The 19,859-nt window shown below is 37.5% G+C and overlaps 1 protein-coding gene across 2 annotated transcripts in view; it reads left to right on the forward strand.

The window, feature by feature from the left end:
* The window catches only part of LOC113235651 (chitin synthase chs-2-like), a 42,093-nt gene that overhangs the window by 11,456 nt on the left and 10,778 nt on the right, over nt 1-19,859 (forward strand). For both annotated transcript variants that reach the window (XM_026471480.1, XM_026471488.1), the window contains exons 7-19: nt 2,385-2,700; nt 3,771-3,991; nt 4,435-4,523; nt 5,631-5,782; nt 6,627-6,889; nt 8,417-8,627; nt 9,070-9,270; nt 11,932-12,158; nt 14,269-14,436; nt 15,395-15,700; nt 16,077-16,306; nt 17,599-17,743; nt 18,699-18,851. In XM_026471480.1, the coding sequence (XP_026327265.1) occupies nt 2,385-2,700; nt 3,771-3,991; nt 4,435-4,523; nt 5,631-5,782; nt 6,627-6,889; nt 8,417-8,627; nt 9,070-9,270; nt 11,932-12,158; nt 14,269-14,436; nt 15,395-15,700; nt 16,077-16,306; nt 17,599-17,743; nt 18,699-18,851 (2,682 nt within the window). The remainder of the gene's footprint in view (nt 1-2,384; nt 2,701-3,770; nt 3,992-4,434; nt 4,524-5,630; nt 5,783-6,626; nt 6,890-8,416; nt 8,628-9,069; nt 9,271-11,931; nt 12,159-14,268; nt 14,437-15,394; nt 15,701-16,076; nt 16,307-17,598; nt 17,744-18,698; nt 18,852-19,859) is intronic.

The raw sequence follows: 19,859 nt of genomic DNA on the forward strand, positions 1-19,859 counted from the left end.
ACAATACATCTGTCTCGCTCTTGCAATAATGTAGGCCCTCTGATTGGTTGATAGTGTATTCAGCACTTTTAGTAGACTATTCAGCGTTTTTAAATTATTATATAAATAGCGGCATTGGCCAATAAACACATTCTGTTTCCAACTCTCAACATCAGCATTTCACCTGCACCTAAACTACCACTGAAGCGCACCTAAATTGGTGACCCCGACGTAATTTAAACACGCAACCTTATGATATATTTATGATTAATTAATATAGAAAATATAAATTTTTGCGTATACGTATAACTTAAAATTATAATAGGAGACCGTATATATTACATCGACCTTTAGAAAAATATGATCGGTTGATTTTGGTTTAGTAGAGCATCTGTCACTCATATCTACATGATATTTTGACGCTAATTTTTTGGTCGTTGAACGGAAACGGCGATCTAAAAATCCGAAGGTAGCCGATAACGACCGATGGTTATTTCCTAAAGATCGATGTGTAATATTTCCGACCTGGGTATTGTATATTATGTTTTAGTTACTGATCAAATCAGAGACTCTACTATGATATCACCACTTACGACTTTTGTCATATTGGCGTTGATACGAATGAGCTAGGAAGTGTAATATGACTTATAATATAGGAAATTCAAGCTCACTAATCACATTTAATAAATATGTATATATATATATATATATATATATATATATATATATATATATAAATAACGACGTATACATTATAATTTAACTTAACTGCAATCTGTGAAAAAGCCGGGTAGCGTACCGCCTCTCAAGCAGAGGCCGTGGGAAACCGGCCTCGCACCTCGTTTCGGAATTTATGTGTATGTTTGAAACTTACTATGAGCTTGAAGGAAGGAAAATATCGTGATCTGCACGTCGAAGAAGGGACACAACCCTCGGAAAAAGTGTAAAGTCCCTAACCCGCAAGCCAGCACGGCGGATTATGGTCTTTACTCGCGCCTGAGAGGAGACCCGTGCCCAGCAGTGAGACGTATAAATGGGTTGATGATGACTAACTGCAATCGTCTTTAGTAAATGCAACGTCTATTAACTAATTGCAAGGTCGCAGAAAACTTTGTTTCTGACATGAACAATAAATTACATCTACAGTACTTATATAACTTTCTTAATATCTCTCGGCAATCTTCGGATTTCTGAATGCACCCGAATACCCTTATATAGTAGTTACCAGATTTAACATCTATATTAAATAATGATATAAAAATTTTGCTGTTGTATTATATTTATACTAATTGTTTATTTATATCTCATATTTCTCCGTCTGATCTCTTTTATTTTACTCTTTCTCCCACCTTACTTCTTGTACATGGCTGAAACGTTATCCACGAGAAGTGAAGAAAAAAGAAACAAAAATGATATCAGAAGTACAAGTACATGCTTTATTGTTTGTATGATTTTGAGTTCCACATATAGAGCTAAAAACCAATTTCATTTTTTATAATAACATTGAATCCTTAAGAATACACCAAGCAAGTTAACAAAAATATAAATTAAATAAAGAATAGTGGTATTCTATATATTGAGGAAAAATAAGAAAAAAAATCTATCTCATTTTTTTTTTCAATTACGATAAAAAAATTGTTATTCTTCGAAAATTTACTCCCTTAATGATATTTTGAATCACCACGACCACATTTTTTCAGATATTTCTGATGTTTTAATTTTAACGGCCACCTAAGTAGTACTGCTGTCTACCACAACTCTTAAAAACCCTAGAATGCCTGCAGTTTTACACAAAAATCCATCAAAATATTTTTTTTCCTTAAAATTTTGAAATATTTTTACCTTCAGTCGACTTTTACTAATCGTTTTGTAAAAAAAAAGTATGGACACCACTGCGGCAAGTTTTTTTAAAAATTGACGCAACTAACCAAGATTCCAAAATGGTATAATACTTTAATAAAACTAGGCGCCAAAAATATTGGTACCATTTCTAAGAAAGATTAAAATTCTTGATTATTGTTCTTGTTCATAATAATCACTTTTACTATGTGCCGAAAAAAGGTTATGTGTTGCAATTTCTTGGAATTTCAATGGCACGTGTGCGTAGTCGATACAATTTAGAAATTAGAGAGAGAAAGATAGCGAGAGATATACGTTAGAAAGAGATAGATAGATGCCCTTTGTTGAATAACAATCAAGAATTTATACTTCCAAGTCGATTTGAGTGCGTTCAGCCATATACCATCATCAGATATCCTTCACACCAACTGCAAAGGCTATCAGATGGAAATCCGATGACATCCGAAAATAGTAGATAGTATACCGAGAAGTATTAAGCAAATAGTGGTACTGTAAAAAGTTCTTATCTAGTGGCATCTTTACCTATCCATCTGTATTGATTTCAGGTACAAGTAATAATTCAAGACCTCTACGAGGGCGCAATAGAGTACGCTGAAACAGGAGGCACATACACATTGCCCATACAGTGGAGCTCCCCGCTATGGGTCGCATTGATCCAAGTGACAGTAGCCTATTTCTGTTTCGCCAGCGCCAAATTCGCGTGCAAAATTCTCATACAGAACTTCAGTTTTACATTGGCTTTAAATCTAGTCGGTCCTGTCACTGTTAATCTGTTGATTACCTTCTGTGGAATAAGGAATGCAAATCCATGTGCTTTCCATAATACTATTCCGGATTATTTGTTCTTCGAGATGCCTCCAGGTACGTTTTTCGTATTTGTTCTTTGAGTGTATTATTGGAAATAAAATTATTTTTTCCGATCTAAATTTGCGTATGTCATACAATGAGCCCGAAACCATAGTATAGTAAGACAATTGTGGTAACTCCATACAACGAAACGCGGCTTGTATGTGTTCACGTTGTCGCCGTGCGCCGTGTACGGACGCACACATCTGCAAAATTTTGCGGTACACTCGCGTTGCATAGCGCGGCCGCTTCATTATTATAGTAATGAAGCGGCCGCTCGATTTCCCAGAGGTTATTCCTTCATTATATGATATCGTCTCTTAGCAAACCGCACCGCTCAAGTCATTTCAAATAAGTCTAAAGGAGTGATAAAGCTGCTTGTACATATTATCGTAAGTATACAAGATTTTTAGGTTATCGACACTAACTAAGTGCTCTGTTATATATATATATAATTGACGTTGTATCATATATCTTTTATTGATATTTACGTTTTATTTTGAATTGAGTAACGTTCAGCAGGGAAAACCGTCATTTTTTATTGGGCGGTGTTGTTTGCTAAGATATGTTAAAGAACAAATTGGGTGAAACAACATACATATTCTTTAAAAAAAATCTAAATTTCCGTACTCTAAATGTGCATATAGGTTTGCTCGATTGTTTGACGATCGACAAGTCAATAGAGCTAGCACAATAGGGCGCGACTTGCGCGAAAGCGTCATGAAGCGTGATGTACTGCTATTCTCGCTTAGAAATCCCGCGCTTTATGTCGCTCTCGCGCTAGTCGCGCCGTGTCGTGCTGGCCCTACTGATCAAACAAAACGAGTAAAGTTGTAAAAACCAGGCAATCGATATCGTATTTTTTGTTATACAAAATCGAGTAAATATGTAAGTATCAGACGTTTGGTATCGTATTCTTTTGTAGATCGACACGTGTCGATCGCCAAAAATCGAATCTGTAGCCACCATAAGTTTTGTACACAATAATAAAAATCCTAGAAATAATTTCATTGAAGATCATTGCTCGATAAAATAACTTAGGTCGCATACAAAGTTGCATTGACTATAGAAACTCCATCTTTTAGTGTACTACATATGGCGGTACATTGGCTACGAGCACGTTTGGGTATGGATTTTGTGGATGATATCCCAAGCGTGGATCACACTGCACACGTGGATGCCTAAATGCGAGCGACTGGCTGCCACTGACAAATTATTCTCAAAGCCATGGTATGACGGTGGACTTATTGACCTGAGTTTACTCATGAACAGGACCAAGGACGATGACGTCGACATTTCAGTGGGGGTAAGTGTCCATAGAATATTTATCAATAATCTCCATTTGGTATTTAATAAGATAAAGAAGATCAATAATATCTACCAATAAATTGGTAGCTTTCATTCGTTTATCCTTGTCTTTGGTTTATCAAAGAAATAACAGATAAGGATGGAATTGTATTAATTATATTATAATATGAAAAGCATGCGTGATGGAAGCCCTTATGTAGGTATGACATTTTTGTCCGAAAGATCATACAAGGTGCCGAAAATAGCGTACCATACTACGAAAATTCGCAAAATTACTTTCGACTTTTCATATATTTTTTGCCGAGCTGTCTCAAATTTTGTACAGGAAAATCCTGAAATGACACTTCCTTAAAAATATTTTTTTAACATTCTAAATCCGTCAAACGATTTTATTTCATCCTTAAAAATATGACTATTAATGCTTTTGTTGTTATTTAACAGGACCTTAGAGAATTAGCAGATAACGCGTCTGAAGGCGAAGGCTCCGGAGCAATTATGAAAGATGTGAAACCATCTGACAAGATTACGAGGTATTTAGATAAATTATTTAAAAGAAATTGATATTTTATCTCTCTTTCATATCTCTTAATTCCCTTGTTTTGACATGGTACTATGTGATTATATGTTTCATTACAATTTATGTAATTAAGCTTTAATGAAATGTCAGGAGGCTTCACCACTGATATTTAATTAATTCTTGCGAAATCACTCCATTAGTTAGGATTTTAATTTATTTATATATTAAGCGATTTTTTTTCTAAGTGTTCGATCTTTATTAATAATTATAACAAAGTAGTGGAGTAATTTTACTAAAAAATAATTGAATATCATGGTGGTGAAACACCCTGACATCCAATAAAACTTATTGAAGTAACTTCTCTAATCAGCGGCTGTTAGTGTAAAGGTACCTACCTCCCTGGGTGAAGAAAACACTTTCATAGATTTCGCACTACAGCAAAAAGTCGTTAAAAACCAAAAACAAAGTTCTCTAACGAACACATGAAAAAATTCGTAAGGTCCGTTGGTTCGTGAGGCTTAGTTGGCATAGCGTCTGGCACAGTTTGCTGGGAGACTTTGGTTCGAATCCAACCGCATCGAAGTGTTTTTTTCCAAGTAAAAGAAACACATTGACTTTTCTCAAAAAGTGCCGCAACAATAACAGAAATGTTAATGATAAACCTGCCTCTGTGGTCGAACGGTTACCATGCCGGACTGCCACGCAGAGGTCACAGGATCGATTCGCGGGAGAAATATTTGTATGGCCTACATTTATTTCTCTCGTGAGTTTGGGTATCATTTGTTGTTGTCTATGTGTGTGTCCATGGTACCCGCGACACAGGGTTTCCTTAACGCGTTATGACAAGGAGGATAGTGATTTTGATAATATAAGCAGTTAGTATTTTGCTAAATCGCATTGCATTATTACAAAAAAAATCTTACTACAAAAAAGGAGAGCTTGGCCTCCATCTCACCTGATGCAAAATGACCTCGTCGACAATGTAGCATGCGCACCTAAATAATGCCTATTCACTCTGGCCTTGAACGTCCCCATGGATCTTTGTGTTTGTTTGTATCAACAATAATGTTATAGAACATGTTCAAACTTCTTCCAATTAAAAAATTGGAATGTTTCGTAGGGTTTATGTCTGCGCAACTATGTGGCACGAGACCAAGGACGAGATGATGGAATTCTTGAAGTCTATCTTCCGTCTTGACGCCGACCAGAGCGCGAGGAGGGTCGCACAGAAATACTTTGGGATCGTCGACCGAGATTATTATGAACTGGAGAGTAAGTGAAATATATTAAAGAAAATCGATTTGCGCAAAAGTTATTTTTTTTAAGCAAAGCTATAAATAACATGAAGGAATTTGATTTAATTTATTCTAGAGCTCTTTTTTAGAGGTAAGTTACTCTAAAAAAATAAGATGTTTTAACTTATGCAAGGTTACGGGATACTTGGTTCTATTCCCATACCAATTGCTTACATGCCTTATAAATGACGTAGGATCAGTTAACGCTAAATTCTGGCGAATGCGCTGCATGTGTGTTGCGCACGCGCTGCATGCGTGCAGTTAACTGCAACTGCCTCCATGGCCGGTTACCACCCTGGACTGCCACGTAGAGGTCTCGGGTTCGTTTCCCGGGCCGGGAGAAATATTTGTATATTTCGCTCGTAAGTTTGGGTGTAACTTGCGGTTGTCTATGTATGTGTCCATGGCACCCGCGATACAGGGTTTCCCTAGTGCGGGGCTATGAGTGAGGGCGTTATTATATTATTAGTATTATATAGTAAAGGGTGCCTATGTAGGCAGGGTGGATGGTGCGCTAGCGACGCGCGAATGTCACGCGAACAGATCTGACAACCTAATGCACGTGTGCAGTTCGCGAGTCTTTCTCAAATGGCCTGTCCAATCTTAGGGCCAGTGCAAACGGCGGAACGCAAAACGACAGACAAGGCGTCTGTCGTTTTGCGTTCGCTTTCGCTTTCGTTGCGCTCGTGTGACTTTTAGAGTTACTTTTTTCTTTGCGGGGCTTTTAAGAGGTCATGTAACTTTTTAAAGTTCCTTTTTTTTCTATGCGGGGCCTTCGAAATGGATAATCTTAGTTTTTAATATTAAAATATTGTCAACAGTACACATTTTTTTGGACGATGCTTTCGAAGTGTCAGATCACAGCACGGAAGATTCTCAAGTAAATCGGTTCGTCCAATGCTTAGTTGACACCGTTGATACCGCAGCCTCCGAAGTCCATCACGCTAATATCAAACTACGGGCTCCGAAGAAATTCCCCACTCCTTATGGGGGCAGACTGGTGTGGACTCTACCCGGAAAGAACAAAATGTTTTGTCATTTGAAAGACAAGGCCAAGATCAGACATAGAAAGCGGTGGTCGCAGGTAATTTTCAATATATTTCTCATTTAGAATGACGACTTGAATTTTGGATAACATCTAGGTGCGTTCCCATTATGTCGTTGTATTTATCGTTGAACGATTGTCGTGTCTAGCTGTTCCCGCTAGATCGTGACGACAATTTAGCGGTTCACGGCAGCCGCCTTGTCATTTGCACGACAGAAACGTTTGAAGCTGCGATTATCTGTCGCCACTACTATCAAATTGTGTCATCGGCTTAATTGAAGAAAGATTTATGTCCATTTCTTTAATATAACAAAACAAATGTCAATTTCTGCCGCCAAGCAGTAATGTGAGCATTACTCCGTTTCGGTTTATAAGAGTAAGGGTGCTGGTGAAATTACAGGCACATGGGACTTTTCAACTTATATCTCACTGTTAATGGGTGTGGTAGCTGTGCTCTTCAAATTCTTGCGATTTAAAGCTCTGGGCGGCACTGCAACTGTTTGATGACCTCGTTGCCTAATGGTTACATGGACGACGAGGTCCCGGGTTCGGTTCCCTGTATACCCAATTTGGTAAATGAATTTCTCTCTGATTCTTAATTGGTTCTGGTCTAGGTGTTCTGGGAAGTGCCCCAGAATTCCGTTGCTTTGGTATTCCTAGTTCGAGACCAGGCAGTTAGTGTAATTGTCTGGCACATATTATTATAAATTGTTAGATTATGGACAAGTGTGTCGCTTACCGCAAGGCGCACGTCTTGTTCGTCCTGTCACTTGGTATCATAAAAAAAATATTGAAGCATAATAGTATTAAGGGCGCTGAATAAGAAATTGCTAACGAGATTTTATTAGAAGGCTTCAATGACTCGAGGTTTGGAATGTATTACCACCCGTTGCTACATACAACGTTTTTCGTCACATGTGCGAGGAAATAAATATAATGATAATTTATTTCTGGTATGAATAAATATCGCTTCACAACACAACAATTAATTACAGGTTTTGCAAATGGCGGATTTTGTTTTTTTTATATATATATATATATATAAACAGATGGCCAGCTATTCTTCCACAGATAATACAACTCGAACTAAAACGTTGTAAAAGGCAAAAACACATACAGCCATGATGATAAAGATATTACTATAAATAATTTACTAAGAATGCTGCAGAATTTGAATTTATAAAATTAATTTAGCAAATGTTTAGTTTTTTTTTCAATACCTCAAAGCTTGAGCTATGAAATAATTCAGATTTTTCGAGCATTAAAACTTTTACTTAATCTTAACGTATACGAGCAGTACCTACAGTGCAATTAACTTTTAAAAAAATTTAAGGCGGTAATGTAACGAAAAAGCCCCGTGGGCGTAATTCAGGCACATTACAGCCGACTTAGCCTGCATGTTATGACACTGTTTACGAGCAAGTGTGATGAAAAATAATTATTATATGTATTCTCCGAGTAGATACAATGACAATGAACTGTTCGTTAAACGCAAAAGGCTCAGCTTTACAAATATTTACTACTAAAGACTGCAATACTTAAATATTACTGTTTGGATTGCTTCAGGTAATGTACATGTACTACTTACTCGGTCACCGTCTAATGGATCTTCCCGTAAATGTGGACCGCAAGGAAGCAATCGCCGAGAACACCTATCTTCTTGCCTTAGACGGCGACATCGACTTCAAACCGACTGCTGTAACTTTACTAATTGATTTAATGAAGAAGGACAAAAACTTGGGCGCTGCATGTGGCCGCATACATCCAGTTGGGTCTGGTGAGTTCTTTTTTATACTTGGAAACACTCACTGTCCACTTCGTGGTACGTGAACGTCTCATATTTTATATTAGTAACTAATGCAGTAGGGAAACCCTGTATGGCAGGCACCATGAACACACACATAGACAACCATACAATTTACACCCAAACTGTCGAGAGAATTAAATGTCCCGGGAATCGAAGTCGGGACCTTTGCGTGGCAGACCAGCATGGTTCCTGTTCGGCTACGGAGGCAGTTATGCACGTCTTATTATTTTATGATATAGATGACATTTCTGCTACAGCCGAAAAACGGAAAACATATCAATAAAACCAATAACTTATTTCGCCATTATTCATACAAAACTGCGTCAGTTGTTTATTGGATTGTATGGATCGTCAATCAAACATTGTTTGAATTTCCAAAAGTCGCAGAACAAAGTCTTTTATATCCTTACAGGATTCATGGCGTGGTACCAGACCTTCGAGTATGCGATCGGACACTGGCTGCAAAAGGCGACAGAGCACATGATTGGTTGCGTACTGTGTAGTCCGGGATGCTTCTCCCTGTTCCGCGGCAAGGCTTTGATGGACGACAACGTTTTGAAGAAGTACACGCTCACTGCCCATGAAGCGCGCCATTATGTGCAGTATGATCAAGGTAAGACGTCATTTAATTTTTTTCTTGATGTGTATGTGTAATATGCTTGTACTATTTAAAACATTTTTCTATTTTTTAACCGACTTCAAATAAAAGGAGGAGGTTCTCAATTCGACTGTATTTTGTGGTTTTTTTGTATGTATGTTACGCGTTAACTTTACGGCATTGATGAACCGATTTTAATGATTCTTTTTTTGTTGGAAATAGTGTACCTTAGTATTGTCCCATTTAAATTTGAAGAACATAGTCCACCTGTAAGGGTGGCAAACTAGGGGAGGAATTCGGTTTCGCGCACTTTCCGGTAACCGATTTCAATCAAACTTGGCAAATAGATGTAATTCCAGAAACTTTTGAAGTTGGTTTTTTTAGTACTCTGTACTGATCGTTGTTAAGGTATTTAAAATCGCATATACATATATATATTTTTGGAATGGGAACTTCTCAATGGGAGGTTCTCAACCTCCTTCTATTTTTGAAGTCGGTTAAAAATAGTTTCATTTCCAGTAAATACCAAGCAATTATTGATATTGAAAACAATCGTTTTACGAAAATTAAGGTTTACTGGATAGAGTAATTTATTGCCATGAAATACAGCGCAGATTCCTTTTATCGATTTAAAGTTATTTCCATAACCTTTATTGTGTTTGCATTTATCAGAAGTATACATTTATCAAACTTAAGTGATAACTCTAGTTTTAATTCGTTTTATCTTGTGCTGTAAAGTATTTAGGTAACCAGATAGGTAATCAATTTTCAAAGCAATTTACGTACGTGTGTAATTATTTGGAAAATTATTTACATAAATAAATAAATATAAATAAATAAACATACACTCATAGCCCCGCATTAGGGAAACCCTACAACGCGGGTGCCATGGACACACACATTGACAACCACAAATACACCCAACTCACGAGAGAAATAAATGTAGGCCTTACAAATATTTCCACTGGCCTGGGAAGCGAACTCAGGAGGTCTGCCACAGACCAGCATGGTAACCGTTCAGCCATTGAGGTAGTTGATTTCATGCATTTCAAATGAGGCTGTTTTTTTGCATCTAAATAGTGTATATTTTATTTTGCCAGTCAGCCGCATCCATGGGACCTGTAAAGGGCCCGAAGCTTTGGTTTGGTTACAAAAACATAAGCAAGTTACATTCGAAAACTAGTAGTTTAATTTCCAATGTGTAACAATCGCGAAAACCCAAGAGCCTATGCACACGACGTATTTGATACGCGCGGACGGCGTGAGTCACGGCAAGAAAGGATTGTAAATGTTTGTTTCTGCTTGTCCATATATGTGCTGAATAAACGTTTTATCTATTTATCTACTCTGTTAAATATTGTTTTTTCTATGAAAAATATAACAGACGTAACATTAATACGGAGAATAAAAATAAACTAGCTGTTCTTGGCATTCGTCTTCATAAAGTCTCATATTCATTTAAAGGAGTGATGTATACGCTTCTATAATAAGATTCCGATTGATATTCAAAATTTGCCGTTTATGAGGTTTAAAACTACAGTAAAACAAAAACTTTGTACTGAAGGTCATTGTACAGGTTCTGCGTACTTGGATGACAAAAAGCCGTGGTTTAGCTCTTGCAGGTAGTCTCGATCTAAGATGTTTAAATTAAATCTGTGGCTCTAGTGAAAAGGGGTACAAATCAAAAATGCCAACTTTGCAAGGAGACCGAAACAACAAGCGAAACAGTTAAAGCATAATATGATATTTTTATTTATTTATTTATTTGCTTTCAGGTAACATAAACCCATAAATACATACATACCTTACAGACTAATATACATAATAATACAATTAAAACAGTACTGACTAATTATTATTCACACGTATTGCCTGTGACGTATGACGCAACGCGGGTGTCCGATAGCCGGCCTCGGAAACGTTGGTACATGACCCCCTTCGGCCAAAACTCATCTTTCATGAAGGTCGACAGATGTTGAGTTGGTACTCTCACCACCAATTAATTAAAATTTACATAGGGGCGGGACACCAACTGCTCGACACTCAGGGTAGCATTGGCTTTCACCCGTATATACTCCACAATATCCGCAGTCTTTGTGGAGTAATGAAGCCGTGACACGTATAACAACGTTGTCGGTATCGCTGGACGCAGTAAATGATTAGGGCGAGACGGGGCGGTGCCACTAAGGTTACGGCTGGTGTACTCTTCCTTTCCACCTTTTTGAAACCGTCCTCGTCGCACTGTTCAACTCTTCTCGGTGATACTGATGATACATCTCCAGAGATGAGTATCCGTTTCATTTTCTTCTCCTTTGTTGGTAACTGCCTGGGTTGTGGTTGTGGAGCACTGGATCGGTTAGCAGCGGCAACAGTAGCGTAGTCACTTGAAGGGTCAACATGCACGCGTGACCTCTCTGCGATATTAAACGTTAAGTGTTTTTAACGTTTCCTTGTAACGTAGGTTTTTTTTACTTGTGCCCCTTTTCGCTAGATCCACAGAAATATTGTGATGATAAATGTATTCAAATGTATATTTACAAAGAGCAATCCGTAAAGTTTCTTGCTCATTCTTGTCAGGGGAATCTGCCTTTCGAATGAGCAGTAGAGTTTTAATCAGTGTGACGATTTGAAGTGTAATTTGCTATGAAATAAAAATTATTTGACTTTGTCCATCAGGCGAAGACAGATGGCTCTGCACCTTACTCCTGCAACGAGGCTACCGCGTGGAGTACTCGGCTGCGTCTGACGCGTACACGCACTGCCCTGAAGGTTTCAACGAGTTCTTCAACCAGCGCCGACGATGGGTGCCTTCGACTATGGCCAATATCTTCGATCTACTTGCGGACTCCAAGCACACCATCAAAGTCAACGATAATATATCTATGCTCTATATTTGTTATCAGGTATGTTGTAAATGTAGTTGGCAATTTAGATTTAAAATTGGCAGCTTTTTAATTGCTTGGCTTCAAAGGTTCCTTATAATTATAACAAGTTATAAATTCTATTTGATGCATTTTGTGTTCAACTTGACATGTGCTGAAGTTACCTACGAAGGCTATCTTTTTCGATTACTGATCCGAATACAATAAAGCTCTTGCGTCTAAGTATTTATAGGGCAGAATAATTTAATTAGTCTGCCCCCCGTGTAATTAAACCTCACAAATGCTCTGTATGCTGGTAGCTGTAAACGTACCTGACTGGGTGACGAAAAACTTTCATATATTTGTCATAGATGGCGCTACGGCTAGAAAGTCGTTGAAAACCAAATACAAAGATCCGACAACACACACTTGGAAAAATTCGTGAGGTTCGCTGGTTCGTTCCGTAGCTTAGTTGGCATAGCTTCTAGCATGGTTTGTTAGGAGACGTCGGTTCGAATCCGGCCGGATCGAAGGATTTTTTCTAAGTGTTCGATCTTTGTTAATAATTATAACAAAGTAGTGGAGTAATTTTACAAAAAATAATTGAATATCATGGTAGTGAAACATTCTGACATTCAATAAAAAATTAATACACTGTATTGTTTAATAATATAATTCAATATACGTCCCACTGTTTGGCACTGGAATCTTTCAAAGAGGGGGTTTACGTCATAGCTTGGCAGGTAGTTAAAAAGATCTTATAAGAAAATTTAGTATGGTACATGACCCAGTAAGCGCCCAGTTATACGAGGAGAAAGTTTTCGCGCGGCTACCGCCCAGGTACCAAGTCTTCATGTACATTAATGGCGAATCTGAATACCATTTACTAGACAACAACATTTCAATTCCTCTGAATAATACAACCACGCGGCCGCCGCGTAGACCAAATTCAAGCTAGGCTTGACCGCGCGCCCGACACGGTCATTTAAATTAAAACGTAAAAGCTAAGTGGAGTCCGCGATGCCGCCGCGCAGCGACCGCGTGGGTCTGTCATGGCAAAATACGCTCTAATTGATAAATCTTTCATAGATTTCTCATAGATGGCGCTACGACAAAAAAGTCGTTGAAAAACCAAATAGGAAGACACGACGCAAGCACGTAGAAGAATTCGTGAGGTCCGCTGGTTCGTTCCGTGGCTTAGTTGGTATAGCGTCTGACACGGTGTGCTAGAAGACGTCGTTTCGAATACGGCCGGATCGAAGGAAGTTTTTCTGAGTGTTCGATCTTTGTATTAATAATTATAACAAACTAGTGGAGTAATTTCATAAATAATAATTGAATATCAATTAAATAAAAAATTAAAATACGCTCTATTTGTTTAGCCTTTACATTTTAACGTAAACGAGCAGGCGGTCGCCGCGCGAAAGTTTTCGCCTCGTGTAACTGGGCGCTAAGGGTGTAGCAAGGAGACAAAAACTAATTCTTAAATTATTCTACTTCATACTTATTTAATAAATGAGAACGACGTGAGCTTTCCGTCAGTTGCGGTTTTATTTTTCAGTTGAAAAATCATTTATAGCATAGTTTCCCAAAGACCACTTTGAGGCCCCAGTGCCCCAGTGGGCGCTGAAGAATCATAAGGGGGCGGCAGGTGCCTCGGAAGCAATACGGGGGGCGTTGATCCTGTCCAGGGTGCTATATAAAATAAAAACCTGAATTAAATATATAAACTACACTACATATATTTTTGTAGTGTGTGTTTTGTTGTGAGAGTAGTTTGTCCTTGTGATTTTTTGTGTTAACTTAATATAAAAAATACGTGTTTTCAATTATTTTTTATGGTTTATGGAAAAATTTTACGGTATGGAAATTTTTTTATCTTGCCTAAGTAGGCGGTGAGCAAAACTGTTTGGGAACCTATGATTTCTTGAATAGTATGCTTTCTGGATGACAAATTGTTTTACTTTATTTTTAAATGTCTTTTTTAATTAATATTGAAATTTTATTATATATTAAAATAGTTCGTACTATGCCATAACTTACTAATTAAAGTCATTGGTACTTGCCGCCAGAACACCTAGAACCGTCGACCTCTCAATGTATATGCAACCGCTTTCCCCTTGGCTACAATCGTTATCTTTATTATTTCCAGTTCATGCTAATGGTGGGCACAGTCCTGGGTCCCGGCACGATCTTCCTTATGATGGTGGGTGCGATGAATGCAATTACCGGCATGAGCAACGGCAACGCGTTGCTGATCAACCTTATCCCCCTCACTGTGTTCCTCGTCGTCTGTATGACTTGCAAATCTAAAATACAGGTAATAAGGTTTAAAGATTTTTTAATAAAGGTAAGGCCAAATTTACATTGCCGCGGTATGAAATGGAATTTTTGAACGAAATTGTATGTACAGGGCGTAATAAAAATATTTTCAAGTTACATAGAGAGTGTTCTTAAAAAGGCTGCAACACGTAGGGAGAAGAATAAGCGAGCTGATGAATGTAAGTAAAGCGAGAGGGATTTATCAGGGTCGTACAAAGTGACAATTTATAGCCTCTACCCACCGAAATGGGAATCCAAGGGCATGAGTATATGTATGTATGTAAGGTTTAAAGCTTCGTCTGAGATATCTTGGTGTGTTAGCACTTCTCGGCATATTTTAAAAAAAAATATGCCGAGTAATATATGTGTGTGAGGCGCAATACCTGCCATTTTTATGGCAGGTGTTGCGCCTAAGCATGCATAGAACTGGGCTAACCAAAATTTGCCTCGACTTAAATGGAAATAAAAAATGATTTATTTTTTAGTTCAAAAACAAAGCGAACGAACCGCTTGAAACAAATTTTATTAAAAATACGAATAATTTAATTTTTCTAAAACTAAGGCTAAATACTTGATAAAATTAATGAAATTGAGTCCCCGCGTTACGGTGACCAAGTTGTAAAACAAAAATTGTGTAACATAAATTATGAAAAAAGTTTATGTTAACAAAATAATGAAACGTATACCAAGCGTAGTTAGTATACATGCGTATTTGAATGCGAAATTGTATTTTTACTTGCTATTTTTACGACGTTGTTATCCGTCAATATTTTTTGTTTATTTATATTTTTTAGTTACACTATTCTATTTTATATTCATTATTATTGTTTATATTAGTGACGATCATGTTATCCATTGACGTTACATTTTAACTATTTTTTTTATGATATGGAATAAATCATTTCTTTATTCCATTATACAGTCACATTAAAAATACCTTTTTAATATTGTTTCAGTTAATGTTAGCAGCCGTAATAACCTGTCTCTACGCAATGCTAATGATGATGGTGATCGTCGGTATAGCTCTCCAGGTCGTCGAGGACGGCTGGTTTGCCCCTTCCAGCATTTTTTTGATAGCTACGTTTGGCATATTCTTTATCACCGCAGCGTTACATCCTCAAGAAATTGGGTGTTTACTATTTATCATCGTGTATTACATAACTATCCCTTCTATGTATATGTTGCTCATTATTTACTCTTTGTGCAATTTGAACGACGTGTCGTGGGGAACTCGAGAAGTTGTACAGAAGAAAACTGCAAAGGTTGGTTGATTTTTAAAAATTGAATATGATATCGCGAGATCCCGATAGAGGCAAAACCCGATAAGTGTGTAAATTTTCGTAGTGTTTTATCTAAATCATTATAGTGCACTTTTATGCTCTTTCCTATGGTGAAATGCAAAAAGCAGTTTCACTAGTGTAACGCAAAAACATGCATTCATTTAGTTCTGTTCTTTTTTAAAAATTTTGTCTTAGAGCAATTCAACATTTTTAGCTATTGGATGACAAGTTATTGACGGGTATTTGAACTGAAAGTTAATGTTATTTATGTTAAAATGTAGATTCACTTCTGACCACCATCTCAGAGTGGTTTGTGTAGTTAAATAATAACTAAATAAATAATACCTACGTATTTCAGGAAATTGAACAAGAAAAGAAGGAGGCGGAAGAAGCCAAGAAAAAGGCAGATAGTCAAACGTTAATGAAAATATTCGGCAAGTCGGAGGAAACGAGCGGGACTGCGGAGTGCGGTGTATCGGGACTCTTCCGTTGTTTATGCTGTACTAACCCTAAGGACTACAAGGAGGATTTACATCTGCTTAAAATTGCCCAATCCATAGACAAAATTGAAAAGAAATTGGAGAATTTGTAAGCGTATATTTATGACTTCCCTTCTCGTTTTTATGTTCGTATTTGCTGAAGTAGGTAAAATATTTGTCTGACTGATCAATCCTTTTTACTAATTACAGTACCGGCACGCTATGATGACCGTTTTGACAGATTACAATACTGAAGTCAAATCTCAATTCATTATCGAAAAAATATAATCAAATGCGAGTCGCATCTATAAGTTTTTAGATTTATAACTAGTATGGCAAGGGGTAGCTGATTAAAGTTTTAATAAAACGAAAACAAAAATGTTTAATTAATATATCTTCAATTCGAAACTGCTTTATTTTGCTTTGACGCGAGTTTGTCGGAGGTAGAAGTTGTGCTGGACAGCGATCCTATGAGTGACGATCGTATTAGATTTCATTTTTTTAAATTTCGAATTTCGAAGAAAAGTGCCGAGTTGTGTCGTATATAACCAGAAATAGAGACGAAATAAGGGCCATATATTCATGGTAACATATTAGCGATACAGCTCTTATAAATATCAACTCCCGTTTGCACTGAAATATAGACAGGCCAACTACTGATCTGTGCGTACGTTATCCGTATATTCCAAAAAATATTCTGTATTTATTGTAATAAAGATAATATCTCTAACAATGCCGTGCTGTTCTATTCGGTGGTGTGGGAAAAACAGCAAAACATCTATTGCAAAACAAATGGAATCACATTTCATCGGTAATTAAATATTAAATATGTAATTTTGCAATTTTCGTCCATCTGCAAAGCGAGAGCAAAGCTCAAGTTAACTGGTCTTGGTGGATTTAAAGTGAAACAGTTGACGACATCCATTGACGACACCCGTCAATTGTTTCGAACTCGGGCTAGCCTATCGGAGCGCAGTTGTCACATTAATGATATGGCAGAATAGTTTTCAAACAAATTAAATGACATTTCGTCTCTATTTCTGGTTATAAACTCGATGATTTTACTGGACGTCACTATTGACAACAATGTACATCGATTAGTTCCTTCAAAGTAGTTATGAATTAATACGAAACTTGATGAGAGGACAAACGTCAAAACGGCCATCATAGCGTGCCGGTACTTTAAATAGATTCATTTTAGGCATTAGGTGACTGAGTTAGTCAGCCGTGACCATGGGAATTGTAAAGAGCCTAAAACGTTGATCTGTTTATAATTAAAAAAAAGTATCGGTTATTTTTGGGTCAAGTTACTTATGGAAGGTAAAGATGCCATAGTTTAGAGTTATCTTTTACACGAGTTAAACGTTGCATGACAGCTATAAAAACATGATTTATTTGCAGAGGAGCGACGGACAGCGTTCAGGAGCCTCCAACGTTCCGGGGCCGAGCCTCACTCGCTCGCCGCTCTTCAATGAGCCTACGCGCCGATTCGATTGAAGAAACCTCGGAATTTGAGGAAGGCGAACCCGGAAATGATATACCTAGGGTAAGTATAGGTTAAGCCAGCCGATTTTACGAAATTCTCTATTCTGACATAGAGAAGTTCTTAAGATCGACTACCTCGATCCGTAACTCTCTAACTTTAGTAGCAGTAGAGCTCCTTGTGAAAGAGTTTGTCCAGGGAAGTACCGCCACCTTACCTATTTCTGCCGCCAAGTAATAATGTGGGCATTGCTGCGTTCCGGTTTTGAAGGGTAATGGTGCTGGTGAGATTACAGGCACATGAGACTTGTCAACTTATGTCTCGGGGTGACGGGCGCAGTGGCAGTACCCCTCATATCTTTGCGATTTAAAGCTCTGAGTGGCACTGCAAGTGTTATGGACAGGCGTGTAGCTTACCATCAGGCGCACGACTTTCATCGTCCCGTCAGTTTTTTTTTTCGTCAGTTGATATTATAAAAAAAATACGGTTCACTTTGCTTGGGTCGAGCGAAATAAAGACAGGAACACTGTCTTTATTTCAGACTTTTTTACAAACGAAATTAAAGCCATTTGAAAAATGTAAATGTACGTGTTCTATTCAGTTCAGTTGATATAAAAAAATCTGTAATGTAAAATACTTATTGAGTACAGCGGTTTTCTTTTTTTTTTGCATCGTAAAAATTTTTAGGAAGCGTGTTTTCACACCGTATAGTAATTAGGGTATATCCTCAATTTCCCTGTATACTTTATTCCAAAATGATTGATTCGACACTTTCAGTGTTATGCGGAACCAACCAGAGTTATTTGAGGCTGTATAGACTCATTATGAGCTCTAACGACGAAAACTCTTGAGCGAAAATTCGACTTATCTCACGTAGTCGTGTTAAAACGATGATGGTAACAGGAAAAGTATAATTATTTTAAGTACTTTTTGCAAAAAAAAAGAGCTATAACGAATTACTATTTATGTTCAGCGTACTGTTGTGATCTTCCTTTGAATTACTCTGTTTTGTAAACAGGAAGATAGAGACGACCTCATCAACCCCTACTGGATTGAAGATCCGAATCTGCGAAAAGGAGAAGTGGACTTATTAACGACTGCAGAGACAGTATTCTGGAAGGACTTGATCGACACTTACTTGAGACCTATAGACGAGAATAAAGCGGAATTGGTAAGCGAAATAATTGATTGAATAACAGTTATTTATTATGCGAGGCTGCAACGCAGCAGTGAGCAGGGGAAGGAGCCTAAGATCATATAGAATCCTGAGCGTAGCGAGGGTTTCAAGCCACGAGACGCACAACATTTTGCTGCCGAGCGAAACACACAACTTTTCACTATAGCGAGGAAAATGGTAGATGAAAGAAAAACAGTTGTAACTATAAAATATCAGTTTTTTTAATTGAAAGAAAAAGTTTTTCTTCGGATGCGTTCTGAATTTACACCTTAACAATTTTTATTCTTGCTTGTACTTTTATTTTGTGTGATTAAGTGATTATTGAAATTATTTTAGTTCTTCGACGAATTAAAATAATTTAATAAACACGATTACTTATCATTGTCAATTTAATGTCATCAATAATATGAATAAAATATACCAAGGGATTTATTATTATTATTATTATTATATTATATATAGCTGGATTACCATTGATGTAGTCACTCATTGATATAGTTGTTCTCCCAGAAAGAGTCGCGGTGGGTAAAAATGATGTATGGGAGTCGTGGTCGGAGGGCTCCGGTGAGTACCAGAAAAATCCGAAACCTTAGATAAATGGACTGCATCAGGTGGGACCCCGGCTGCGCGGCCAAAGTATGACACCTACCGGCAGGGTCGTCAAACTAAAAATGGTCGCCATCTTGGTCAGTTTCTACCGGAAGGATATTACTCGTATTTCTTCTGAAGTATACAAGGATACGATTTGACGCGATTATATCAACTACCAGGCTCCTTACTACCCAAATAAACTTTACAAACATATATTTCTGAAACAAACACTACAAGCAGCAAACTGTCACAAGCCCAATACACAGGCCTCGCGAGCCGCTTTAGCGGCCCAGCGCAACGCACAACATACTATATGTGGGTAGCTCGATTACTACTGACTGATGTAGACATTTAGGTAATTGTTCTCCCAAAAGGAATAGAGATCGTTAAAATGATGTACAGGAATAGTGG

This window comes from Hyposmocoma kahamanoa, unplaced genomic scaffold, assembly GCF_003589595.1.
Source record: "Hyposmocoma kahamanoa isolate Upper Pololo Valley unplaced genomic scaffold, ASM358959v1 102, whole genome shotgun sequence".
NCBI lineage: Eukaryota > Metazoa > Arthropoda > Insecta > Lepidoptera > Cosmopterigidae > Hyposmocoma > Hyposmocoma kahamanoa.